Genomic DNA, 26,238 nt, shown 5'->3' with positions numbered 1-26,238 from the left:
ACAATACCACAATTTTACTTGCACGAGCACGTCCGCCAATTGCCATTAAGAAGATGACACAAATAACCATTCGTAAAAAAATACTGGAATCTTTTAATGATATTTTTACTTTTCTGTGTGTTTTTTTTGTCTTTCGACGGTATGCATCACTTTTTGTATGTTTCAACTGATGAAGTCTTCGATAGCCAATCAATGATCTGGTAATGCGCTTCAAGCACTTGTGAGAGGCATATGTTACGCTCAGTCTGATTGGATAATATCAAGCACATGACCGTGTTAATGTCAGCTTACTTGAGAAGAAACTGTCGCTTGAAAAGGTGACAAAAAGTTGTCATATCAAGGAAATTTAATCTTAATCGGTAAAAGTAGAATCCCAAGAAGTACCAATATCGGATGTACTAAGTGTCTGTCCTTTGGAATTGGACTGAAATTCAGAATAAATACCTTTTATCCGGCTTTTTGAGAGCGAAGTGCGGCTCTCATATCCAACATGGCGGCTGACAGTGGCACCTCCTACTACATGGTAAATGTCTTTAATATTGTTGTTATTTGTTAATTTTGAAATATTTGTCATAAATATTTTCACTGTGAGACGACAGTGTTTTGCAGAAGTAAAGGGGCCATTGACATGGTTCGATCTCTTCATGGTAGGTACCTATAGCTTTCTAAAGCCGAATGTTTATGAACTTGAAATGTTGACACACGACATATTTAAAATCTCAAATTTAAAAATGTTCAACACTTATATATTTTTTTGTTGTTGAAATGACAAACACACATTCCATTAGTCATGAATGGGTTAAAACCAACTTCATGCTGTGTACAGGGAGACAATGAATATCACCAATTAGTCTAAACATTGTCTCTAGTTAGGCCATAAACCTCTCTTGACACTGCACAGAATAACGTATGTTTTTCTCTGTTGACGTCAGAGAACACTGTGTGTTGTTTATCTTGTCTTTTAAGTCGATGGAACTTTGTTGTATTTTCAATATCAGATCGCATTTTCTGTGCATTAAAAAGAGAATGTCAAGAGCAAACCTGTGTTTCAGGTTGGTTCATTTTCTACGACAAAGTTTATAGATTGTTGTCCAAATGTCCTAATGTTTTTTTTTCAAATTTAGTAAAGATGTAGACGAATGTCCTATCCAAAAATCATGAAATTATCCTCATGTCATTTTTCCCTACAGGATTCACTGCCAAGATGAGGCATAAGTGTCTACCATACATGCACCCTTCAAATATTTTTGGCGCAATATAATATTGTTGTACATGTTTCAAGAAGTAAACATCTAGTTTAGATTAGGTATTTCATATGAATGGGTTCGTTCACAGAATTTATTCTGTAGACAACCCATCAATGCATCATTAGTTGCAAATCAACATTTGAACAGCTCTCATGACTATCTCAATAGCATAATTATGACTTTTATAGTTATACTTACCAGATCTAGATAATTTTCCCTTTCAGCTTTGAGAATTGATATCTATGGCCTTTAACCATGTTAACCCAAAGAGCCAGACACAGAAAAGTCAGGCAACAAATGCTTCTGTGAGATTATGTGACCATTTTCATTAAGTGGACGATTTTTCTAAACACGCTAAATATGAAATGGACACTCTTTTTGTGAAATTATTATATCATATAGGAAAAAGAGAAGTTGTCAGTTGACATTGTTTGCAATCACTTTGTGTTTGTTGTCACAGACAAGAGTGGTGTCTGGCTGCATTGTGAATCTGATACTGTTATTGGTTAATACTGTGCAACACTCAATTTGAGGGTGACATTTTTTATCATAATGATATCAGTAATTGAAACTTTGTTGAGTGGGTTGTCAATCTGAATTTATGGAATCACTAACAACAGCCTTTAAACAAAATATGGTGCTCTTTACTTACTAAGCAAGCCTTGCAAAGATTTCGTTCAACAATGCATGTCACTGTTATGATGTCATATCACTCATTGTGATACAAAAAATATGAAGTCACAGTCGTATATGGAAAAGCACCAAATAGCAAGGTAACTGTTGTCCTCAAAACTTGAAGTACATTCTCTTTGTAGATTCCTATTCTGCATGAAATGTATCGCCACATAGCCTTGATGATTGATGAAATCCGCAACCTTGCATTTTGTACTAGCCTATAATTGTACATATATTCTTAAATATGCCTACCCACAACGATTGTAAAAGAAGTACTATTCTAAAAATATCAGCTTCTGCCAAGTCTGCAGTGATGTTGCCGTCAATTTGGCTGTTTCAATAAGAGGGGGTTTATTGTGATTTGACACTTCTTATTGACAATCAAAATCAAGTATTTTCCAAATTCATGGTAGAATTCTACGATTCTTCCATTTTCTCACCATGCCTGGGTTGTGGGTTTCACCATTTATGTCATGTTACCTGCATCACTAAAAGTGAGCTGACTTCCAGAAATGCTTTTCAGAGCAGCATTAAACTATCTCGCTCTGAAAACCCTTTGCAATCGGTGCTAAAAACCTCTGAGTTTGACATAATTTTCAGTTGACTTAAAAATCAATGTCAAGGCTCCAGGTAAAGGCTGTATCAGTGTATGTACGAACGAAAATATGCACGATACGGGGGTGGGGGTTTAGAAAACGTATCAGATACGCATCACAGCATATACATGTACAGTCTAACATTCGTTTACAGACATGTTTCCCAAAATATATATTCTGATTTCAAGCAGCGTATTTTCTTGAGTATAGTGTGCACTTTTTCCCCAAAACACAGTTGTGATGTTTTTGTCCCCAACGCAAAGAATTACTGTGAGCATGTAACACCAAAAATACCATGTCAACAAATCCATCCTGAAGTACGCAAATTAATCATGTAATAACACAGTCTGGTTGCAAAAAGAGATCACTGTATAACTGGACATATGTTTGTAACCTATTTTAATGTTTTTCTTAGAAATTGCATTCAATACTGTTTACATTTATTGATGTGATAAAACATGTGTACAGCTGATAGCTGCTTCGGGCTCACTTTACGAGAAAATACACATGGTAATCGTAATCTCATCAATATAAAACAATGCCTAGTGGAACTGGAAATACAATTTAAACAGTAGATCATCGTGTTTAGTGATACCCTAGAAGGGGTGCACATTATACAATAGTCTTACATGTACAACGAAAAAAGTATTATTCATTCCTGAACTGTTTGCACGAGAGGAGCAGTGGATATCTAAAATGAAATACAAGATTAATCCATTAAATTCCATTCAGTACTCGGAGTGTACTTTTAACTTTTGCCAGTACTACTATATTGGAATAATACAGTACTGATGCTGAAAAATTATCTGCAGCCCTGAATGTGGACATTTTGGCTGACTGAAGAAGACCAAGCAAACTTTTACGAGATACTAGGGTTTCAAGTTTATTATGAGGCATTGTGACTGCTAGATTTGAGCATTGGAACTCAACAGACTGCCTTTGTCTTTCTAATGTTGTAAGAGGTGACTAATGGGATCGGGTGGTCAGGTTCAGGAATTTGGTTGATGTATGCCATTGTATCCCAATTGCTTAGATTGATGCTCATGATGTCAATCCCTGATTGTTTGGTCCTGACTCGATTATTTACAGACCGCTGCCATTCAGGTGGAATTTTGCGAAGTGCTGCGTAAAACAACAAACAAAATTCTAATGGCAGGCTGTTCTGCATGCAAATGCATACTCAAGTAGTATTTGTTTGACAGATATAGATGGCCACTGGATCATCATAGTGACTATCATGTTGTTGACATGTTTCTTTTTTCACTCTGAGCAGAGCAGGAAAGAGTTTTGCAACTTCCTGTTAAGCTTCACAAAATATATGATTTGTGTCATAGGAAAGTAAAGGAGTAAAACTAGCATTCACGTTTTGGGCACTGAAAATATATCTGATAGCATTATGAAAAATCTAACTGTTGTTTGAGAATGTCTAGGTATTCTATTTTCAGTCTTCATTGGGGAAAAGTTTATATCGTAAAGACCCTTGATTTTGCTAAATTGGTCTAAATTGGAAATATTTGTGGAAATGGTTCCCTGCACTCAAAGCTAGACCCAAGTGCCAACTCTAATGACAATCTGGTGCTACATAAGGTGTGCCACTATTTAACACCAGATTGTCATCATAGTTGGCTCCTGGGTCTAACATAGATGACAATCTGGTGTTACATGGTGTGTGGACCCGTGACAGTGTGGGTTACAATTGATCTTCAGCAACCCATGCTTGTCGTAAGAGGCAACTAACCATGCTAACAGGATCGTCTGGTCATCCTCACTGACTTGGTTGATGCCTGTCATCGTATCCCAATTGTGTAGATCAATGCAGTTCATTATGTCAATCACAGGATTGTCTGGTCCAGACTCGATTATTTACAGACCCCCATCATATTGCTGGAATAATGGTGAGTGTGGTGTTAAACAACAAACAAACATAGCGTGTGACAGGGCAGATAATGCGTCTTCTTGACATAGATTGTTGATTGTGGTATCAGACATTATTTTACAGCCACCATGATATGCAGCTGGAATATGTACTGACTCAGACTACGGCAATGTATGTTGTGAAACAACCTGTACGAGGTTGTCGCTGAACATGCTTGGGGATATTCACTCACCATGGTTACATGTGCCCATGCTCACACATTAAGCATATCAGTTATGATATCAATTATAAGTTACTATTATTGCATGGATAGAAATTAGCAAAACTCATCGTCATGGCCATCACTATCTTCTCAAGGCAAGGTTAACTGCCTATTAAAGTCCAGTTTCCACCCTTGCTGAACTAGGCTGGAATTTCAGTGTTATTTTTTGGCTGAATTAATGACTCTATGCATAGTCAAATAAAAATCTCGTAACGATGTCAACATCCGGTTCGTAAACACCATGTTGACTGGCTTGCAGATTTCAGTCGATCGCAGGATTTGCAAAGCATGTGTACCATCAACTAGGTGGCAACATATTTTGCAAATCTTTTCATGTTTTGAATCAAAGTGCTCAAGTGAATTGACACACTTCGAACAAGGGTACAGTCAGGTGTCCCCAACGCCCATTGCTGGTCATGAGAGGTGTCTAATGGATCAGGTGGTCAGGCTCAATGGTTGATTGGGTGTCACGGCATGGATTATTACTCACTAGATAAAATTGTCTTGATTATTTACAGGCCTTCATACCTGAGTTTCAATCAGTTATCAATAATAATTGGTGAAGTGACTGAGCAATTACGCAAAAAATCCAAACGAAATGAACATATTTGAGTGAGTGGTAAACGTTTATTAATGGATTACTTTGTGAACATTTGAGTTTCCATCTTTAGGTATTGACATGATTGACAATAAGAACTCCATTTCGGTAAATGTATACTTTATTTCATCCCAATAGTTTATGTGAGATATCGATGGCACAATTTTCATATCGATAATCAACCATAATTCTGACTATCAATCTTTTTATCTTAATATCTACGTCTGTTTTTGTGTAGTCTCGATGGCCTAAGCGAGCACTCATCGGTTATTATCTATCATTAAAACATCACTATTTACAAATATACTTGCATCAGTGTAATTCGCTCTAATATTCAAACTATTATTACGCATCATTCATCAACTATTAACACACACGAGAGACAACCTCTTCACAAATATTCAAACAGAAATGTAATTCGCTCTAATCCTCAAACAATTTTCATATTGCTCACTTCACACGCAGAGGCAGAAAAAGTTCCTCCTAAATCTTTGTACATGAACATGATGTAAGTGAAGGTACGGAGCCTGCTTACCAGTTGGTCTTGAGCACTTGCCATGTAGATAAGTTCTCTTTCATCTGATGCAGGGAGTATAAATACATGAGAAGAAAATGATGATTGATTGCAGGGAACTGTGAAGATACAGCGATGTCTGGCGTATTCAGTGTCAGTTTCACTTAAGGCTGGAGAAAAATTTTCCTGGTACATTTGGGCAGTGTGACCTATAGGGGTTGAATTGTGTCTTGATGTGCAGGTTATGCACTATTTGTTGTCCAATATCCTGAATAGGGACAATTAAGAAACATGCATGTCTTTCCATTCTTTTTTAACTGTTCAAGATTACATCTTCCTGAGCCAAGGGAGTTAACTGACCATTAAAGCTTAGTTTCCACCCAATCTTCACGAGGCATAGGTGTTAACTGTCTATAAAAAGTCCAGTAACCACCCTTGCTGATCTAGGCTGGAATTCCGGAGTTATTTTTTGGCTGAATTAGTGACTCTATGCATAGTCAAATCAAAATCGTGAAATGAACTAGATGTCCGGTTCGTAAACAACATAGATTTCTAATGTGCAGATTTCGATTGACTGCAGGTTTTGCAAAGCATGTGAACTGTCTACTGGGCGTTGACAGATAATTTAAAAATCTTTTCATGTTTTTAATCAAGGTGCTGAAGTGATTTGATGCACTTCGCGGGGTAAGACCCATTTTATTACAATATAGATCTTGATTTTCGATCAGATCGTTTTGACAGGGCACCGCCATTTTGTTTGAAGCAAATGCAAGTGATATGATAGATGGTATCTGATTTTGTCAATAGGAAGGACATAGAAGGGACATAACTCGTAATAGCTGCTACAATCAACATGATCAAGCCTGGAAATTCAAGCCTAATTCGGCAATCGTGGAAACTGGACTTTTATGGACAGTTAATGCCTTTGACTTGGGGAATATGCTTCTATTCATGCTAAACTGGGCTGGAAATCCCAGTCCAGTCCAGTTCCCACCCTTTCCGAGCTTGACTGGGATTTCCAGTCTAGTTTAGCAAGGGTGGAAACTGGACCTTTATATTCAGAGTTAACTCCGTTGCCTTTGGCAGATGTAAGACTGTTGATGAGGCGGTACAGAAGCCTTCTGTGACTTTAACTACTATTCTGAAGTCTGTGTCTAGTAAACTTCCGTTAGGTCTAGTAAGCTTAGTTAAGCTATTAAAAGAAAGCTAATAAGAGCCTGGATGAAAACTCTAAAATATACCATGATGCACTATAAATGCTGCGTGCCAAGTTCAGGCGAGTAGACTCAAACATCATTGGTTCAGACTGCAGTTGTAGCACAAGGTTTCTAAGCATGCAAAGAATGTAACCTGGTAAAGTGTAAACATCAGTTAATGAAACAAGTATTCTCTACTTTAATTGTATGAACGTCACAAAGAATATCACAAATAGTATTTCATCAGCCGCTGTGAACAGCAATAGCAATATATATGGCTATATCTGAGCCCACACACCCCACCTACTCAAAATATATTTCCTATTTCCTCCCATTACCAAATAAGGTAGGTTAGTTGTTTTTGTGTGTTTTTGTTCACGTTTGTGTTTCTTCTTTACGCATAGCTCCAGATAGTATTTTTTGCCATTAAATATATACTCACAAGTTACCATTCACATTGGGTATTGATAGATTTCATTGGGTATTCAGTGTGTCTATATTTACTTAAGTCCAGTCTATTTGGTATTTTTACACCATGAATACAGACATATGAACAAGATAAAAATTAATTAATTTTTTTTCTATATTTGTTTGCCGCCCAAAGTGTGGAACATGTCACATAAACTCTACACCAATATACCCGTCTAATTTCCAATAAGCATGATAAGTAAGACGCAATGTCTTTTTCATGCGTTAGTGGGGGCGGTCAGGTAGCCTAGTGGTTAAAGCGTTTGCTTGTTGTGCTGAAGACCCGGGTTCGATTCCCGACATGGGTACAATGTGTGAAGCCCATTTGTGGTGTCCCCCGCCGAGATATTGCTGGAATATTGCTAAAAGCGGCGTAAAACCATACTCACTCACTCTCTCATGCGTTATTGTCTGAGTTCGTGGATGTGTAATGCCTGCCAATAAGGATCTATAAAGAAATACAGGTATCCAAGCTGAAAAGGATACATATAGGTAATAAACAGTGTTGTTATACAAGGGTTTTGAAATAGCTCTTGTCCATCTGTAATAAGGGCTGGGATGATACACCATCTTGCAATCCAATACGGATCACGATACCTTGCTCACAATCCGATACATATCACAATACTTGTAAGGGAGGATAAGAATTTATGGATGAACAACTTCTTTATTACAATAAAGAAATACCGCGATCCACCGATGCATCGGTGTATCGCCCCACCACTACTTGTAATGTTGATTTTATTTGGCACATTTTACACAAATATGCCATACAGCTGGAATATTGCTGAGTGCGGCGTTAAACAACAAACAAACAAACAAATATGAAGCTTTTCTAGACCTCTGTTTAATAAGTACCCAATAGACTGGACCCCGGGGATAAAATAGTACCCCCAAAATATCAATACCCAATGTGTGTGTTAATGTTAGTACATATAGAATACTAGACAAGCTCCCTTGTAATGCCAATTTTATGAAACAAGTGAATAGTTCTGATATCTGAAGAACTGAAGTGAGTCAGATACCAGAACTATTCACAAGATCCATAAACATGGTATCACACGGATCTCGTTTAGTATGTTATTTATTACTTGCTGTTTATAAAATAAGTTAAAAAGTTTTACCATGTTTACTGTCGTGTGTGTATTTGCAGACATCTAGGCAATCCACAGCTTACTGAAGTTGAGTTTAACAAATTAATACTTCAAACTTGTCCAAAGTTGATACTTATTAATTTGATACCATACAACGGCCCACCTTAGAATTAAGGCATCTTTTCCACAAAGCTATCATAGCACTAAAGTCATCGTAAGTCCCATTCTTCAACATAGACTTATGACTGTCATTGCCCTACGATCGCTTTGTGGAACGGGACCCTGCACCCCAAAGTTTACAATCACATCACAATTCCCTGACATAATTTGTGGAATTTGTTTTGCATGAGCCACTGACAAAACAATGCCATATGACGTCAGCCGAGTGTGCATAAACTCCTCATTGATCTATCATTATACATGCAATGCCATTGGAAAAGCCCAGGGATGTTGGGAGTTTTCAATATTTGTTAGTAGAACTTGTTCCTGCAGTACATAATCATACACAATGGTATTACACAATGTGAAATACGGCTGTATGTTATTGAACGGGTGATCTTTTCAAGGGCTAGTAATAATGTACCAGTAAATACTCAACATGCTCAATGCTAGATAAAAATTGTTGAGCACTGATGTATTTTTGACCAGGAAGAAATACTTAGACAGATGCTTATATCATGTATATGGGACTATATCCCCTATTTGCATTATCCTATCAGTCATGTCAGGTGATAAGCTTGTGTATGCTGTGGACATGGTGGAGCGTATTTGTATTCATGCTGATCTGCTTGATAAGGCAATGTTTACTAAGGCAAGTTATGTCAACAAACTCGAAGTCCGTGGGTGTGTTTATACAGTATACGCAACCACTGGACATTGTTTCATAGTGTTTGTTGTTTACTATGTATAAATCCTTTATTCAGAATTTTCCTATACTAATTTAGCCTCTTGTACAGACTCAAGACCATATATTTAATACAACAATCGCCCTATTCCATTCTTATTCTGTTCTCAGGGATAGCAGAGAACATTTTTATTTAATCTAATACAAATTATGGTGTAATACTTTAACAAGAATTGATACAGAGTATTTTTCAGCAGTAATCTGACAGTTCATGTGGTATGATTCAGAGACCTTATATGAAAATGTTATGGCAAGAACTCGTTGACCCCTAGACTTCCCCAATCAGTGTTTGAAATTAAAGAATGAAAGTCAGTTTGAAAAGTTTGCATGTTTTAAGTGTCCGTGGGTTGGTTATTATTTATGTTTATTTTCTAAATATTCATCATGTCAGTTGAGAGAATAATTTTTTGGGCTGTGTTCAGATTGGTGGATAAAATTGCAGACTGCATTTTAACAAATTATTCCAAATAATTGTCATCTTATGATCCTGTTTGTAAGAAAATTAAAGTCTTTATTGTCTCTCCTGAAGTGTTAATACAAATATAGTGGTTGTTAATTATAATGAAAGAATGATTTGTTCAGCTTTTGAGGTTGAAATAGAAAGTTATTTATGTAAAACTTCCATGTTTTTTAACAATCAAAGCTGTAGAGAAAAATCTCAATCCATTTGATGTGTTTAAAACTGAAACAAGGTAATTGACATGATGGATTGTCTTAGTGTCAAAACGTCTCAATTTATGTACATGTACACAGCATTAATTTAACATGTTTAACAAGATCCTCATGATAATTTTCTCTCTATCTGAAACATAGCTAAGACAATTGAAAGGGACCTCCTGATACAGGGAAAGTTTCCTCTGAAAACATGTAGAGTGGATTGCGTTCAGAGGCTTGCTAATAGTGAATATGTCAATAACACAATGTGTCTATGACAATAGCCACTTCCGTTACCTGTTGAACATTGCTGTCACAGCAAGCATAGAATGTCAATTTCATCCTGTGTGACTGTGATGCCTTTTGTGTGGCTGTAACCATGCTCTATGTTGGATTAATGAGCTATAGGCAACACCTGGAAGTGAGTACGTGTCACACACACAGGTCATCGTCTGTAATAGCAATATACATGGGTGATGTGGGTCTACATGTCTTGATCATTCATGGTACATCAGGTTTTTGTCAGAGCCAATGAGAGAAGTTTCCATTGCCTATACAGGCTAAGTGGCACTCTTGTAAATCATAATGTTAAATAAATATAATGGTTTGTGGTAGGGCACGGACAATACACCAACTGTGCCATCCGATATGTATCACGATACCTTACTCACGATCCGATATGTATCAAGATACTTGCATGTGCTCTTAGCATGCTTGTCAGTGGTGCGTAAGCCATCTTTTTCATCGAGAGGATGGCCAAATACCTGGGACACTGATGATTTACAGTTGGCAGGGTGAAGTATGGCACAACAAATGAAAATATGTATGTTTTCCATATAAACTTTCACTACTGATTAGTATTTAGTGGAACAATTATTAAATCAAACATTTAAGGTCAGAATCAATATTTTTTACTGAGCGTGCAACTGTGATTGATACTTGTATCGAGAAGTAAAAAATCGTGATCCACAGATGCATTGGTGTATCGCCCCACCACTAGTTTGTGGTCATGATGATGATGATGATGTTTATTTGTGATGGTTATTGGCTAGTGGTGGGACAATACACTGAGCATCGATGGATTGCCATTTGTTACTTCGATACAAAATTACAAGTATCAATCACAATCACACACAAAGTAAAAAGTATCGATACTTACCTTAAACATGTTAAACATATTCTTAAATAAATATTACACCAAACACTAATTACAAGTGAAAATGAGCAGTGAAAACATAAATATTTTCATCCATTGTGCCATGCTTGACACTGCCAACTGTAGATCGCTAGTGTGCAAGGTATTTGACCTTTCTGTCAATGAAAAAGGTGGCTTATGCACAGATAAATATCATGATGCGTATCGGATCGTGAGCAAGGTATCATGATATGTATCGGATCACACAGTCGGTGCATGATCCCAGCCCTAGTATTGGCTATCAACAGTGATCAACATTGTTGCAATGTACGTGAGTGGTGAGGTTCATTTCTTGACATCAATTCTTGACCTTTTTGGGCACAAGTTTGTACTTATTAAAGGAGGTTGTCAATTTAATGACTGTTCACAGGTCATCGTTTACTGTAATGTCTATGAGTGATGAGGCTTTTCATTTCTTGAGCTGAGTGCTTGACTTTTAAAGCACATATGTTATGTTTATTAAAGGAGGCTTTCAATTTAAGAGACTGTTAATGCTTGTTGTAAATCAACTCTGAAGTGAAACATTTGTATTTATTATGTAACCGTGAGGACTTGGCCTATTTAAAACTTACGCTGTTATTAAACTATTTTATAACATCACATGCAGATGGAACTAGACACACATCTGCTCATTCGACTGGGAAACTGCAATGTATTCCTAAAGGGATAATCTATTCACACTAGACCCTTCTCGTTTTCATAAAAGACCAGAGGTGCATAGACCCACTATGTTTCTCACTGGAATATGTCAAGTCCGTGAGTTTTTGCATTTCCTGTGATCTATGGCAAGCCCTGCACACAAATGTTTGAAATAGAGGATATGGATGCACACTTATGTCCGATGGTAGTGCAAGCATAGTGGAAGTATAAGGTGCTGAGCATCACTAAAAAACAAAATGTTCCTGGCCACAGCTACTTTGACCAAGTGGACAGTAATTATGTCGCCCCGACGTCAAGCGATGCAATCTTGTGTTCATGAATCGTGCTCCAAAGTTGGAATAGATAATGTAGCTTAACAGTAAGTACAGCCACTCTGCTGACTTCTATGAAATCACATTGCCAACATGATATGAGCGGATTGTCTTTATTCACCTATACTGAACTGAGCTTGAAGCTAGCTGTACCAGTGAAACTAGAATGCCAATAATTTGAGCTTGGTGATGTTTGTGTGTACATGTGTCTAATAATGAACCTGAATTTATGGAGTCAGCATCTTATTGTTTCATATTATCCATCTCCAAGAAAGCTACATGCTGAACAGCATTTGAAATTGTGACTATTCCTATAGTCCTTGCCAAACTACCCAACAGTTAAGGTATCATAGGGACTAGAAATTTGGCATTATTAAGGGTTTTGCTATATATATATTATCATTATAAAGACTAGTAGACTAAACTGTTTGTTTCTATTGCTGCTTTATTGCTAGGTTGCTGACCTGTGAGGATCCAGGTTAGAATCTGCCTTCAGCAACCCTTGCTGTTGTAAAAGGCGACTATGCTTGTGGTAAGAGGTGACTGACAAACAGGGTGGTCAGGCTCGCTGACTTGATTGATGCATGTCTTTGTATCCCAATTGGGGTAGGACATTTGTCAATAATAATTGAGCCAAGGCCAGTAAGCCAGTGGACGACAGTATGAGCAAGCATCAGTTACAAGGACTTATTCTACCTCGGAATCCGCATGGATCCTCAAGAATGGCTTACATTTCCAATATAATATGTACAAATGTCACACAGATCTTATCACAGTGGGAGTGAAGTAATTATGTTTTGTTATGTTAGTGTTTCAACTGCACTACTCAAAACGAGTGCTCTGAAATATTTATTGTTAAGAAGTTTCTATATCATGTATATGTTTTGATGTAAATGTGCATATCGTAATATGTATCGTATCCTATTTTACCTCTGTAATACAGGACTCCTGGGCGTGGGACAGCTAAGGCTTGTAGAAGGTTTTGGCATAACCTGATAACCTGGTATGGTCAAACATTTGGTTTCTGTTGTTACTTAATCTATGACTGACTATAAGTGCCTCTCTTTGAGTCACACATGAAACTGGAGCAGTAGGTCTCTGTATATTTATGCATTAGCTTCACACTATTTGACACCTGTAAAGTTACAGTTTCCTCAATAGATTTTGACAGCGCGAAATCTAATGTCACTGTAGCAGGGTCAGTGCACAGCCATGTTAAAATGACAACCTCAGTTATGATGGCTGTTGGAAATATTGTGTGTGTGTGTGTGTGTGTGTGCGTGCGTGTGCGTGCGTGTGTGCGTGCGTGCGTGCGTGTGTCTGTGTCTGTGTCTGTGTGTCTGTGTCTGTGTCTGTGTTTATATGCTACTTAAGCCATGTGATAATTGCTTAGTGATGTTTATAATTGACATGTGGATTAGTCACAGACTGAAATACTGTTGCAATTAGTTCTGAACCTGGAAAAGAAGAGGCTGTTTAGATTTGAAAAGCCATAAACATGATAAAGAAACAGATTGGCAGCAATTTTGTTCAGTTGCTTTACAAAGAGTATTTAATCTTCTTTTCTGACTCGTTGCATGAGAATTTTGTCACGGTGCCATATCGGATGAAGTTTTCATCATCATGTTCATCTCAGCTTGTTATGGTAATTGTTACAAATTGCTTATCTGCTAACTATGTATGGCACGGAAACAGAAAAGGTCCACGCTCCCCTCAAATCCCTCCAGTGGAAGATATCAAGAAGAAAAATGTGTCTGTGTAATCCAAGGTTTCTACTACCATGCCAAAAGCTCTTGCGTCTTGAAATGGTCTCTTTTTCATCATTGTCCATTGATTTTAGTGTTAGTAATCATGAGGGTAATGGGACTTTCTTAGCTGAATATCCTTGACCATGTTGACCAAACAATATTTTCCAGACTCAGGCTGCAAATTGAATATTTTCTTCCAGTTACAGAACTAATTTCTTTGTTAATCATGACAACTATGAACTATTGTTCTTGCTGATGCTTTGGTGCACCTCTCGACATCGACCAGGCACCATATTTCAGTGATGCTCAAATGTGCATACACCAGTAATGAGTAGTGTTGGAAAATAAATTTGTCAAAGCAATAGATCATGAGCTCTCAGTTGGGCAGTGTTCCAAATTCAGATGCTTCCCTGACCAGATAAGACATATGATAGAGTAACTGTTGTTTTATTTGTTTGTTTTCATGTGATGATCAATTGACGTATCATTTTGACTGTTGTTTGGTGGGTTTGGCAAGGATGTCTTTGTGTTCATGCTCCAGATGGGACATTGTCTATGTTGTGTTGCCTGAAAATATGAACAAACATCACATTCTTCCAACAAACTTGCTTAGCTTATATTCTTTCCACATTTTTATGTTTTGTTGCAAATAAGCAGAATGCACTCTAGAAAAGTATCAAGTTTCTTTCAGTTTTTTTACATGTCTTTTAAAAAAAAAGAATCATTTTCAAAAATCAAAGGCCTTGAAAATAAGACTTTTAGTTTTACTGTACCACCAAAACATGGCAAATTGAAATATTTTTTTTTATCATTTTTCATTCATGAATTGTTATCATGGTTATATCTTTCATAAAATGACTATTTTGAAAGGAAAACTTTGACTGTGTGTGATTATCGACACTTTGCAGCTGTCTAAGTTATCTTGCCATTGTATGTGTATTGTTTCCTGCACAATTTGCAGATGGCCTCATTATGAATTTTAGTTTCGACTATGGTCTTTGATGGAACTTCAGTTTCAGTTTCTGACTCTGTAATGCTTGCCCACCATTATCAGAATTTCAAGCAACATTTGCTTTCAGGACCCCCTTAAAAAATGTGTTTCTGGTTTCCACGACAGACCTAACCTGAAGCACTGACCCTTAACTTTTTAAAAAAGAATTTTTTTTAAGTTGCACCCTAACTATACTTGAAACCTGAAATATTCTGTATTTTATGTCACTTACGTAAACTTGTTCCAGTTCGGTAATAAACAAGTCTTTTTCCTCATTTTAAAGCAGACTTTTACTGACATATTAAAATTATCTTTAAAAAATGATAATTAAAAATGCATTTTGGGGAAAAAACTGAAATTGAAAACACATACTTTTTGTTGTTGGCCTTCATTGCAAGTTTTTGTAAAACACGGCTTTTGTCTGTAGCTGATGTCAATGGCCTGTCATTCTGGTCAGGGCAAATGATAAATGGAAGGGAAATATACTTGATACATGTCAAGAGCCAGCTCTTGAAATCAACGAGAGTCGAGAGTCGTACATGACATAGTCATATATCATTGAGTGCAATAGACATGGCATTTCATGATCTGGTCGTTATGACACATGTCAGGTTCACTAATAAAGGATTAAGTTTGACCTTTGTTATATTGGAAATGTGTATGTCTAGATTCTTAGTCATATACAACTTGTTGACATTTGTTTTGTGAGTTCTTGGACTTATCATAGTGTATCATGGTGTATTGCAAGTTGAAATTGTTTTGCAATATTTTTGAAACAGTTGTATCAGTATTAATTTGTGGTGGAAAAATTATGACAGGTTGTGAAGGGGAGGCAACTCTAGTTCTTTTGAAGCACTGATGATCAAAATGTTTGATCAATATACAAGATGTTTAGTGCCATATTTAATGTAGTGGATGTCATGTTTTTATTGACTGTTTCAGGATATTATTGCTATTTTGTTTTTATTACAGTTAATGATAATATAATCAACATAAGAAGGCTGGATATTTCATGCACCGGACTCAAGGACTTGTGACCACTCATAATTAGCTGGTCCTTAAGACAATTCCCTTGCCCCGGAAACTTCAAGATTTTATATGTTTTCATGTGCAAGATTTTCAATTGGATGGTCAAGTGGGGTCATGTGGGTCAACTACAAAATCATTTTCAAAAGAAATCATGCTGATAGCAACATTGGAATGTAGGGTACAATCTTGAGCATCTTATATTGCAGCAAATGTCAATGTATTTTACATTCACCTGCAAACAGTTTCTAATAGTCTCAATGACGAGTAGGGTGCTGCTGATATGGAAAGTGTCTGTTTTCAGTTAGCCCATGACTTCCGTTTGTTGTTAGTTGTTTAACACCACACTCAGCAACATTCCAGCTGTACGACCGCGGACTGTCAATAATCAAGACTGGACCAGACAAAACAGTGATTGACATCATGAACATCGATGTACGCAATTGGGATACGATGTCAATTACTGGATTGTCTGGTCCAGTCTTGATTATTGACAGGCTGCCGTCATATACATATATCTGTAATATTGCCGAGTGTGGTGTTAAGGAAAAATAATTAATAAAATCATGACATTCCAGAGCTGGCATTCTTTGTTTCTGCTTTATAACATCTGGGCACTCCATGTCTCCATGATCTCTCCATGTCTCCATGATCTCTCCATGATCTCTCCATGTCTCCATGATCTCTCCATGATCTCTCCATGATCTCTCCATGTCTCCATGATCTCTCCATGATCTCTCCATGTCTCCATGATCTCTCCATGTCTCCATGTCTCCATGTCTCCATGATCTCTCCATGTCTCCATGATCTCTCCATGTCTCCATGATCTCTCCATGTCTCCATGTCTCCATGATCTCTCCATGTCTCCATGATCTCTCCATGATCTCTCCATGTCTCCATGATCTCTCCATGTCTCCATGTCTCCATGATCTCTCCATGTCTCCATGATCTCTCCATGTCTCCATGATCTCTCCATGTCTCCATGTCTCCATGATCTCTCCATGTCTCCATGATCTCTCCATGATCTCTCCATGTCTCCATGATCTCTCCATGATCTCTCCATGTCTCCATGTCTCCATGATCTCTCCATGTCTCCATGATCTCTCCATGTCTCCATGTCTCCATGATCTCTCCATGTCTCCATGATCTCTCCATGATCTCTCCATGTCTCCATGATCTCTCCATCTCTCCATGATCTCTCCATGATCTCTCCATGTCTCCATGTCTCCATGATCTCTCCATGTCTCCATGATCTCTCCATGTCTACATCTCTCCATGATCTCTCCATGTCTCCATGTCTTGAGTTGATGTTTTTCCAAATTGGCTCATGAGGCAGTTTGTGCAGGAAAATGATCTGTAGTCTAAGTGTGTTTATGTCCCATTTGGATAACCGTTTGATATTCCTGAAGTTTGATCCATGAAATGACTTAATCGTTGATCCGGTGGTCACAATGGCTGCTGATTATGAATAGTGTTATTTGTCACTGGTTAGTCTGGTGCTACAAGCTACAGTGAACAGGCTGTAATATTCCTGACATATACATGACTTTGTGTGATAAGCCAGCCATTTGTAAGAGTTGTCCCCCTTTGTATGGTTAGAAAGAACCATGGGAGTTTACCATGTGAACATTAAATGAAATTATACACGTATATATTTGTTAGAGATTAATGGCGTTATGACGTTTTTGTGATTTTACCAACTTTTGACAGAACATCCTTCTGTATCTCTACTAAATTGGAAAATTATGATCACGACACTTGGACAATTAGTCTGTGACTTTAGCCACTTTTACAAAGCCTGAGTCTAGTAAAATTCTGTTAGGACTAGTAACATCAGATAATAAATTTCTTTCTCTTTAACAGTAAAATCTACTGAGCATGATGCTAAGAGCCATGTTGGGGCTTGTGGACTCGAAAGGTTTTGGCACAGTGTGAGAGACTGTAACTGGACTATGTCCTAGAAAATGAACTAACCCGAAACCGGAATATTTACTTCCCGACCCTCCACCCTATCCTGTGAACATATCTAATGTCCACATGGACATCTGACTCGATGGTAGTTCTGTAACCGATATCAAGTACTAACAGAATCAGATATCTCACAAGTCAGAATCCTCTTTTATCCCAGTTTTGGCTTTGTGTCAAGTTAACTATGGCCAGGCCAAACAATTAAGAGTCACGATCACCTGTAACGAGATAGTCTTATTCACCACAGGTAAAGCTTGGTCATGGCTGGGTGATTGCCAGGTCACTGGAGTACATCGAAGTCACACGATGTGGGCTCTCACTATCAACGGGGGTGGGGTGTGTGGGAAGGGGCGTTGACACTGGTGGTACGAGACTATTTTTGTCAACATGAGCAATTGACAAGACATGAAAAGTACGCAGATGATCAAGCCGAACTAGGACACACAGGAAGTGATTTTTACATGCCTAACACTCACAAAGTTATGGAATAAGCTTTGTTTATGTTGTTGTACAGTGTGTTGGAATATCATTTTCTGACATTTTGTGAGTATTGATTAAGTTTTTCTTTTTGAGTTTGAATTTTGTTCAAGGTGATTGTAATTCTATTCATGAAGGCTGATTTAGCATTTGTACTTGTGTAGGCAATGAACTGCTCTTTGTTTTTGAGTCTATCGGATATTACCATGTTTATTACGATATATTCATGGTCATATACATAATGTGAATGATGTGACACATGCTTAATTTGTATCAGAGACGTTGGGTTTTGTTGTTTTTCATGCATATGTTTTTTTCACAATGTATACAGGGTTTTACCTTGACTTACAAAAGTGGGAGTATTGTATACAGGGTTTTACCTTGACTTCCAAAAGTTGGAGTATTGTATACAGGGTTTTACCTTGACTTCCAAAAGTTGGAGTATTGTATACAGGGTTTTACCTTGACATACAAAAGTTGGAGTATTGTATACAGGGTTTAACCTTGACTTCCAAAAGTTGGAGTATTGTATACAGGGTTTTACCTTGACTTACAAAAGTTGGAGTATTGTATACAGGGTTTTACCTTGACTTACAAAAGTTGGAGTATTGTATACAGGGTTTTACCTTGACTTACAAAAGTGGGAGTATTGTATACAGGGTTTTACCTTGACTTCCAAAAGTTGGAGTATTGTATACAGGGTTTTACCTTGACTTACAAAAGTTGGAGTATTGTATACAGGGTTTTACCTTGACTTACAAAAGTTGGAGTATTGTATACAGGGTTTTACCTTGACTTACAAAAGTGGGAGTATTGTATACAGGGTTTTACCTTGACTTCCAAAAGTTGGAGTATTGTATACAGGGTTTTACCTTGACTTACAAAAGTTGGAGTATTGTATACAGGGTTTTACCTTGACTTCCAAAAGTTGGAGTATTGTATACAGGGTTTTACCTTGACTTACAAAAGTGGGAGTATTGTATACAGGGTTTTACCTTGACTTCCAAAAGTTGGAGTATTGTATACAGGGTTTTACCTTGACATACAAAAGTTGGAGTATTGTATACAGGGTTTTACCTTGACATACAAAAGTTGGAGTATTGTATACAGGGTTTTACCTTGACTTCCAAAAGTTGGAGTATTGTATACAGGGTTTTACCTTGACTTCCAAAAGTTGGAGTATTGTATACAGGGTTTTACCTTGACTTACAAAAGTTGGAGTATTGTATACAGGGTTTTACCTTGACTTACAAAAGTTGGAGTATTGTATACAGGGTTTTACCTTGACTTACAAAAGTGGGAGTATTGTATACAGGGTTTTACCTTGACTTCCAAAAGTTGGAGTATTGTATACAGGGTTTTACCTTGACTTACAAAAGTTGGAGTATTGTATACAGGGTTTTACCTTGACTTACAAAAGTTGGAGTATTGTATACAGGGTTTTACCTTGACTTACAAAAGTGGGAGTATTGTATACAGGGTTTTACCTTGACTTCCAAAAGTTGGAGTATTGTATACAGGGTTTTACCTTGACATACAAAAGTTGGAGTATTGTATACAGGGTTTTACCTTGACATACAAAAGTTGGAGTATTGTATACAGGGTTTTACCTTGACTTCCAAAAGTTGGAGTATTGTATACAGGGTTTTACCTTGACTTCCAAAAGTTGGAGTATTGTATACAGGGTTTTACCTTGACTTACAAAAGTGGGAGTATTGTATACAGGGTTTTACCTTGACTTACAAAAGTTGGAGTATTGTATACAGGGTTTTACCTTGACTTACAAAAGTGGGAGTATTGTATACAGGGTTTTACCTTGACTTCCAAAAGTTGGAGTATTGTATACAGGGTTTTACCTTGACATACAAAAGTTGGAGTATTGTATACAGGGTTTTACCTTGACATACAAAAGTTGGAGTATTGTATACAGGGTTTTACCTTGACTTACAAAAGTGGGAGTATTGTATACAGGGTTTTACCTTGACTTACAAAAGTGGGAGTATTGTATACAGGGTTTTACCTTGACTTCCAAAAGTTGGAGTATTGTATACAGGGTTTTACCTTGACATACAAAAGTTGGAGTATTGTATACAGGGTTTTACCTTGACATACAAAAGTTGGAGTATTGTATACAGGGTTTTACCTTGACTTCCAAAAGTTGGAGTATTGTATACAGGGTTTTACCTTGACTTCCAAAAGTTGGAGTATTGTATACAGGGTTTTATCTTGACTTACAAAAGTGGGAGTATTGTATACAGGGTTTTACCTTGACTTACAAAAGTGGGAGTATTGTATACAGGGTTTTACCTTGACTTACAAAAGTGGGGCCCAGAGGACCCCCAATAATTAATTCTGAAGGGTCCTTGCTGGCAATATGAGGGTCCTGTAAAGTAATGAAATGGTGTAGTGTACTGTACAAGATAATTACTAGGGCTGTTACGATTCACTCGCGTATTTGGTGAATAGAACCGTATCCATTCATGAATTGAATTCGTTATTTGTGGTCACTAGAATCGAATATTCATGAATATGCAGTCATGTGCATTTAAAATATCCATAAGAACATATTATACATGTTATATGCATAGATTTCTTCAGTGACAGTATTTTAGTCACTGGTCATTGTCGCATTTGAGCAGACACTAGTACCTGGATAAGTGAAGTATGTAAATGTATAATAAATTAATAATTAACAAACCATGTCAAATAATTTATTTTGTTGTTGTTTCACTGAATATCATAAATGATACATCAACTGCTGACTTGTTATTATTTGTGAATAAATATTCTTATTCGTTACCCTATATTCATTATACGCATCATATTCGCCTTATAGTGTATTTGTTGCAGCCCAAATAAATACTTTAAAGCCTGGAATGAATCAATGTGGACAGTGGTCATGATTGATGGGTGAAATGACAGACACCCATAACTGCTCTTGATGCGCTGTAGGTACAATGAATATTATTATGCGCTGTATACATGGTATATGCTTTTCCTGCGTCCATTCTCTACATTAGTATGTTCTGTAAAAGCCGTGTATAGAATACTACAGACCAAAAACAGTATATACCGTATTCGACGTAAGAAGCACCCCGCTCTAATAAGTGCCCACGTCGATATTTGCTGATATATTGGCTAGTGAACAATCTCAATTAGCACCTCTTCCGATTGATCAATGTACACAAGACCTATTTATTCATGTATAATACACACTCGTGTGTTATATGCACCCACAATTGTGGGCAATTAAATTCTGGAAAAATATATCTGTCGTATATAAACATTTCAGGCTGTCAGCATAAACCACAAAATTTATCTTTCAACTCTGTTTTTTTTTTCACAAAAATAATATTCTTATAAGAGCCCTTTATTTCTAATTTTGAGAGCGCCCTGGACGCTTATTACGTTGAATATGGTAGTTGTATTTTTTCCCCAATTTTTTTTTCATGTTGATTTGAAAAAAATCCCCTATTTTGCAAGGGCCAGACTAGATTTTTGCAGACCGCCACAATATAGCTGGGGTATTGTTTTCTGTAGTGTTAAATAATATTCACTCGAACATGCCACTGGCCATGACAGCTGTGAAATTTGGTTAGGTTGTAAATTGTTTTAACCCATCACCCAAAATAATATCGATTTTACCAATCATGGCTGGGGTTGGGGAAAGATTTCGTCATATGTCGACATACCGAGATTCGATACAAAACGATGTTACATAGTATGTTGCCATATTCTGACAGTATCAATGCAGTATGACATTATCACCAATACTGCATATCAAATTTACTTGGTTGCTTCATGTTTATCAAATTTTGGAAACATAGAATCTAGAGAACAATACGTTTGTTTAAAGAAACTTTTGTCATCTTTTGCATGTTTTGTCTTTCTTTGTCATGATAATATGCTGGTCCTCTGTGTATGGCCCCAGTTGTAAGGACAGCGATATGAGACCCTGTTAGATCTAACATTTCCTGTCAGTTTATAGGCTGCACTGTATGCATAGGATGTGAAATCAGCTGAACCAGGAAGAGAAAGTATTTTTGAACCCAAAAAATTCTGTTTCATCATGTTAGCTGTATGTTTTTGTCAATCACGTCTCAGACATTAACTTTCACATTCGCATTCTTGGCACATACCTCTCCTTTCTGAACCCGCTTACCTTGAACCGAAAATGGATATTTTGAGACTCGTGGTAAAGGTAAGACTGATTTGAATATTAATTATCATAACTGTTTCATGTGTTCTCAGGGCATTAATTATCCCATTTGTGGCAAGTTTTAGTGTATAAACAGTCGAAAATGCAACTGTTTTATCTTCTGAAAACTGAGAAAGTTGTTTGAGCACCTGCAGGCCAAGATAATCACTTGCAATATTTTATTGGAACTACATGTTGCTTATTGCTGCCAATCAGAAACTTACAAGAGACAACCATTAGGCAGTTGCCATGGTTGCAAATGTAAACAAGATTGTGTAACATACTGAAAGAAATCCGCTGATATCCCTTTTTATGTAATAAATCTGTGGAAAGAATTCTAGCATTTTTGGGATTCTTGATTCTGAAGGGGAGGACTGTTGATGTTAAAAAAGTGCAAGAGTATTTCTAGGGCAAACATGTTCAACATGAAAAGATATTTGTTTGTTTGGATCTCCCAATATGGTATTTTTAAGGGAGAATGGTATTTTTTCATCCACTATGCAACATGTAAACGTGAACTATCCTTTAACTGAAAACATTGGAAATTCCTGTGCACGTGTTGAGTTTTGGATCTTTCATGTAATACAACACGTACATGAGAAGATGATAGGTTTTCTGTTCCAGCATGTAAAAAGTGAACGATTTTGGCAGGGCAGTTTATACATGTTAGCTATAAATGAATGAATTATTGACTATTTGTTAAAGGGGGTCAAGATTTATACGTTATGACACTCATCGTTAATGATTTTAATAGGGAAATGGGAATAGGAAGTGGCACTGGCCTGGTAGCCCAAGTCAGTTTGTGTCATATTAAATTGGTACTTTACTCAAACTAGTTTGATTCAGTACTTACTCATTCAAACACCAAACATTAATCTCATGTTATGCAGAGCTCGAGATTAGCTTCATATTTGCGTAAAATATGCATAAAATATACTGAAATACGCAGACAAGTCAAATATTCAACAAAAAACTATAAATATGCTATTGAAATAAATATATGAATATATTATCATGATTATAACTATTAGATAAAAAAATTGCATCTACTACAACTGTTAGATAAACTGTTAAAAAGTTGTATATCAGCTGTTCGTCAAATTCACTTACCAACAGTTACATTCGGAATAGCTTCTGCGATAAACATACTGATAGATGCCAATTGAAAAACACACCATATCAATATACATGTATCTTTATTAGCCGCTAATTGGTGATTAAAGAAATGAACAAATTATCGAAAAATGGCTTCCAGTTCCCGGATAGGGAGCTGCAAACAGATGCAGATGGGTGTACTACTATTCACATAGTTTTAAATGATTATCAGGGATCGATACAAAACAGGTTTTAAGTTAAATACCCAAATGTGAGGAAACAGCTGGGTAAAAGAAATTTGAAAACCCTCTAAAACTTGTGGATACCCAATCAAAATGAAACCCTTAGGTAAGATACAGTTATTTGGTTAATACCCAAATAACCAAAACTTTATAAGCTCTGTTATGTATAGCCATCTCAAGGTTAACGATTATACTAATTAACTAAAGACAATGTCTTAATTTCACGAATGGCACTTGTCTTGACCTATATCAGACATGGTCCAGCTAAGGATTCCTCAGAGATTCTAGGTATTAAGCCTCCATATAGATATATTACTGTTTGGTCTAGTAAACTTTCAAAGGTAATTTCTGCTGCTGGGTAACCTTCCAATTTTTTAAATTTTTAGTGTTTATTTTTTCTTGTGTTTTATGGACATCAAACTGTTCCAGTTCCAACTTAAACTACCAAAGATTTTATTTTTTACTCTACATGCAGTAAAAAAACAAACTAAACATGCTAAAGTAACACAATTAGAATATGGTATTCTTCATACAATAATTGTTTTAGGTTTAATTTCCTTCAATCCTCAAGATCATTGCATTTAATTCATTTGTGTCATTACAGCAAAAGAAACTAACTGTTTTAGTCCATGAGTCCTTATAATGATAACATATAACAAAACCCTTAAAAAGGGCAAATTTCTACTCGTCCTTGTGATACCTTAACTATTGGGTAGTTTGGCAAGTACTATAGGACCAGTGCCAATTTCTAATACTGAATTATGGTTGGTAATTCAGAGCTCCAGATAAGCTTTTGGTGTTGTGGGTATTTTACCCATGCATTTTAAAATCATTGGGTATCAGTAATTCTATCTGGGTATTCAAATTTCTGTTACCCACTAGTTTTTACACATGTGGGTATTTAAGTTAAATATTTAAAAACACCATTCATCTAGTCCCTGCATATTGGTGTCGTGTGGGTTCGAGAGCTTTATAGGACTCAAAAATACCACGATACTACCACAAGAAAGTGTGATGGCAAATGATCGTTATGTAACTGTCATCGTGGAGTTTGGCAAGGTTGACGGAATGCCCGTTTATTATTTCAAAATATGTTGCTGATTTGCTAATCGAATACACAGGGCTACTTCACAATATTTTGATGATACGCACAAGCTTTATTTTTGTAGCGTATCTGTAATGTTCGGATTTTATTTTACTGCATATTTCTGCATTTCTGATGCGTATTTTACTGAGATACGCAGCTTATCTGGAGCTCTGGTAATTTGTAACTGATTCACTGGTAGGTCATCTGTACAGCTTAGGTAGGTGGAGTTATTTGCTGTTTCCGGGTTGTCTTATAAGACAGTTGCACTCGTATTGATCTTGCATATAAACATATAATTACCATAGTAGGAAGTAAGGTAATTAAGTCAAATATTCTGTTATCACAAAATATAGATTTACATTCATCAGGTTTGTAATCTTTTGTTTGTTTTCCTGAGGCGATACAATGTAGTTTTTGCATGTTATATACAAGAAAGCAATATACCTTAAAACTTTTACCAAAGTATGGCGTGTGTTAGGGCTGAGTATCATTTGGTATCTTACGATATGATGTATCATGACACGGATGGACGATACTACTGGTATCACGTTATATCGCGTCAAATAGTAAGAAATGATGAAATCACTGAAATACAGCTCTAAAACCTCTTTCTTCATACATTTATTTATTGTTGTCTCAAACACTTAAACAATGAAAACCACAGGAAAATAATGAAAGGATGGACAAACCCAGAATTCCCATGAGACCCATGAAGATTCGGGTTTAAATAGTTCTTCAGGTACTAGGGCAGGGACGAGTCCAAATTTATTTCCCGGGTACCCCACCCACTGTAGGTCTCAAGAGTTGGGAACAAAATGTCGGATTGGGAATTGTTTTACCGCAGCCCTGACAAAAACTATCTAGTTATGTGTCAGATGATCTGATCATGTGTACACTGAAGTTGACTAAAGTTTTATCTTTTCTCAAACATATACAAGTTAAACGGAATGTGTGCATCGTTGGAAAGAAATGTGAACATTAGCGACTTGTAGTGAAACTGCTGAGCTAAAGTGAGTTTTTGGGATTAAACAATATATCACGTGACGGGTCCTATCCGGGTTGTGCTGACCCACCCGACCCAAGTACCCGAGTTACCCATCCCACCCCCATCAGCAACCCATGCTTGCCGTGAAAGGCGACTATGCTTGTCGTAAGA

At 36.8% G+C, this 26,238-nt stretch overlaps 1 protein-coding gene across 3 annotated transcripts in view; it reads left to right on the top strand.

Annotated features, from left to right (window-relative positions):
- The first annotated feature begins 275 nt into the window (after positions 1–275).
- The window catches only part of LOC139473088 (serine/threonine-protein kinase N2-like), an 83,811-nt gene continuing 57,848 nt past the window's right edge, over positions 276–26,238 (top strand). Inside the window, exon 1 of one of the 3 annotated variants that reach the window (XM_071255606.1) lies at positions 276–523. In XM_071255606.1, the coding sequence (XP_071111707.1) occupies positions 491–523 (33 nt within the window). In that variant the 5' untranslated portion in view covers positions 276–490. Of the gene's footprint in view, positions 524–18,431; positions 18,527–26,238 lie in introns of those variants that run through there. The other 2 variants (XM_071255604.1, XM_071255607.1) reach the window with 2 other exon arrangements.

The sequence above is a fragment of the Haliotis cracherodii genome, unplaced genomic scaffold (genome assembly GCF_022045235.1).
Source record: "Haliotis cracherodii isolate W230 unplaced genomic scaffold, xgHalCrac1.p SCAF_26, whole genome shotgun sequence".
In the NCBI taxonomy this organism is placed as follows: Eukaryota; Metazoa; Mollusca; class Gastropoda; order Lepetellida; family Haliotidae; genus Haliotis; species Haliotis cracherodii.
The sequence above is the reverse complement of the archived record's forward strand: the minus strand, read 5'-3'. Positions and strand labels throughout refer to the sequence as shown.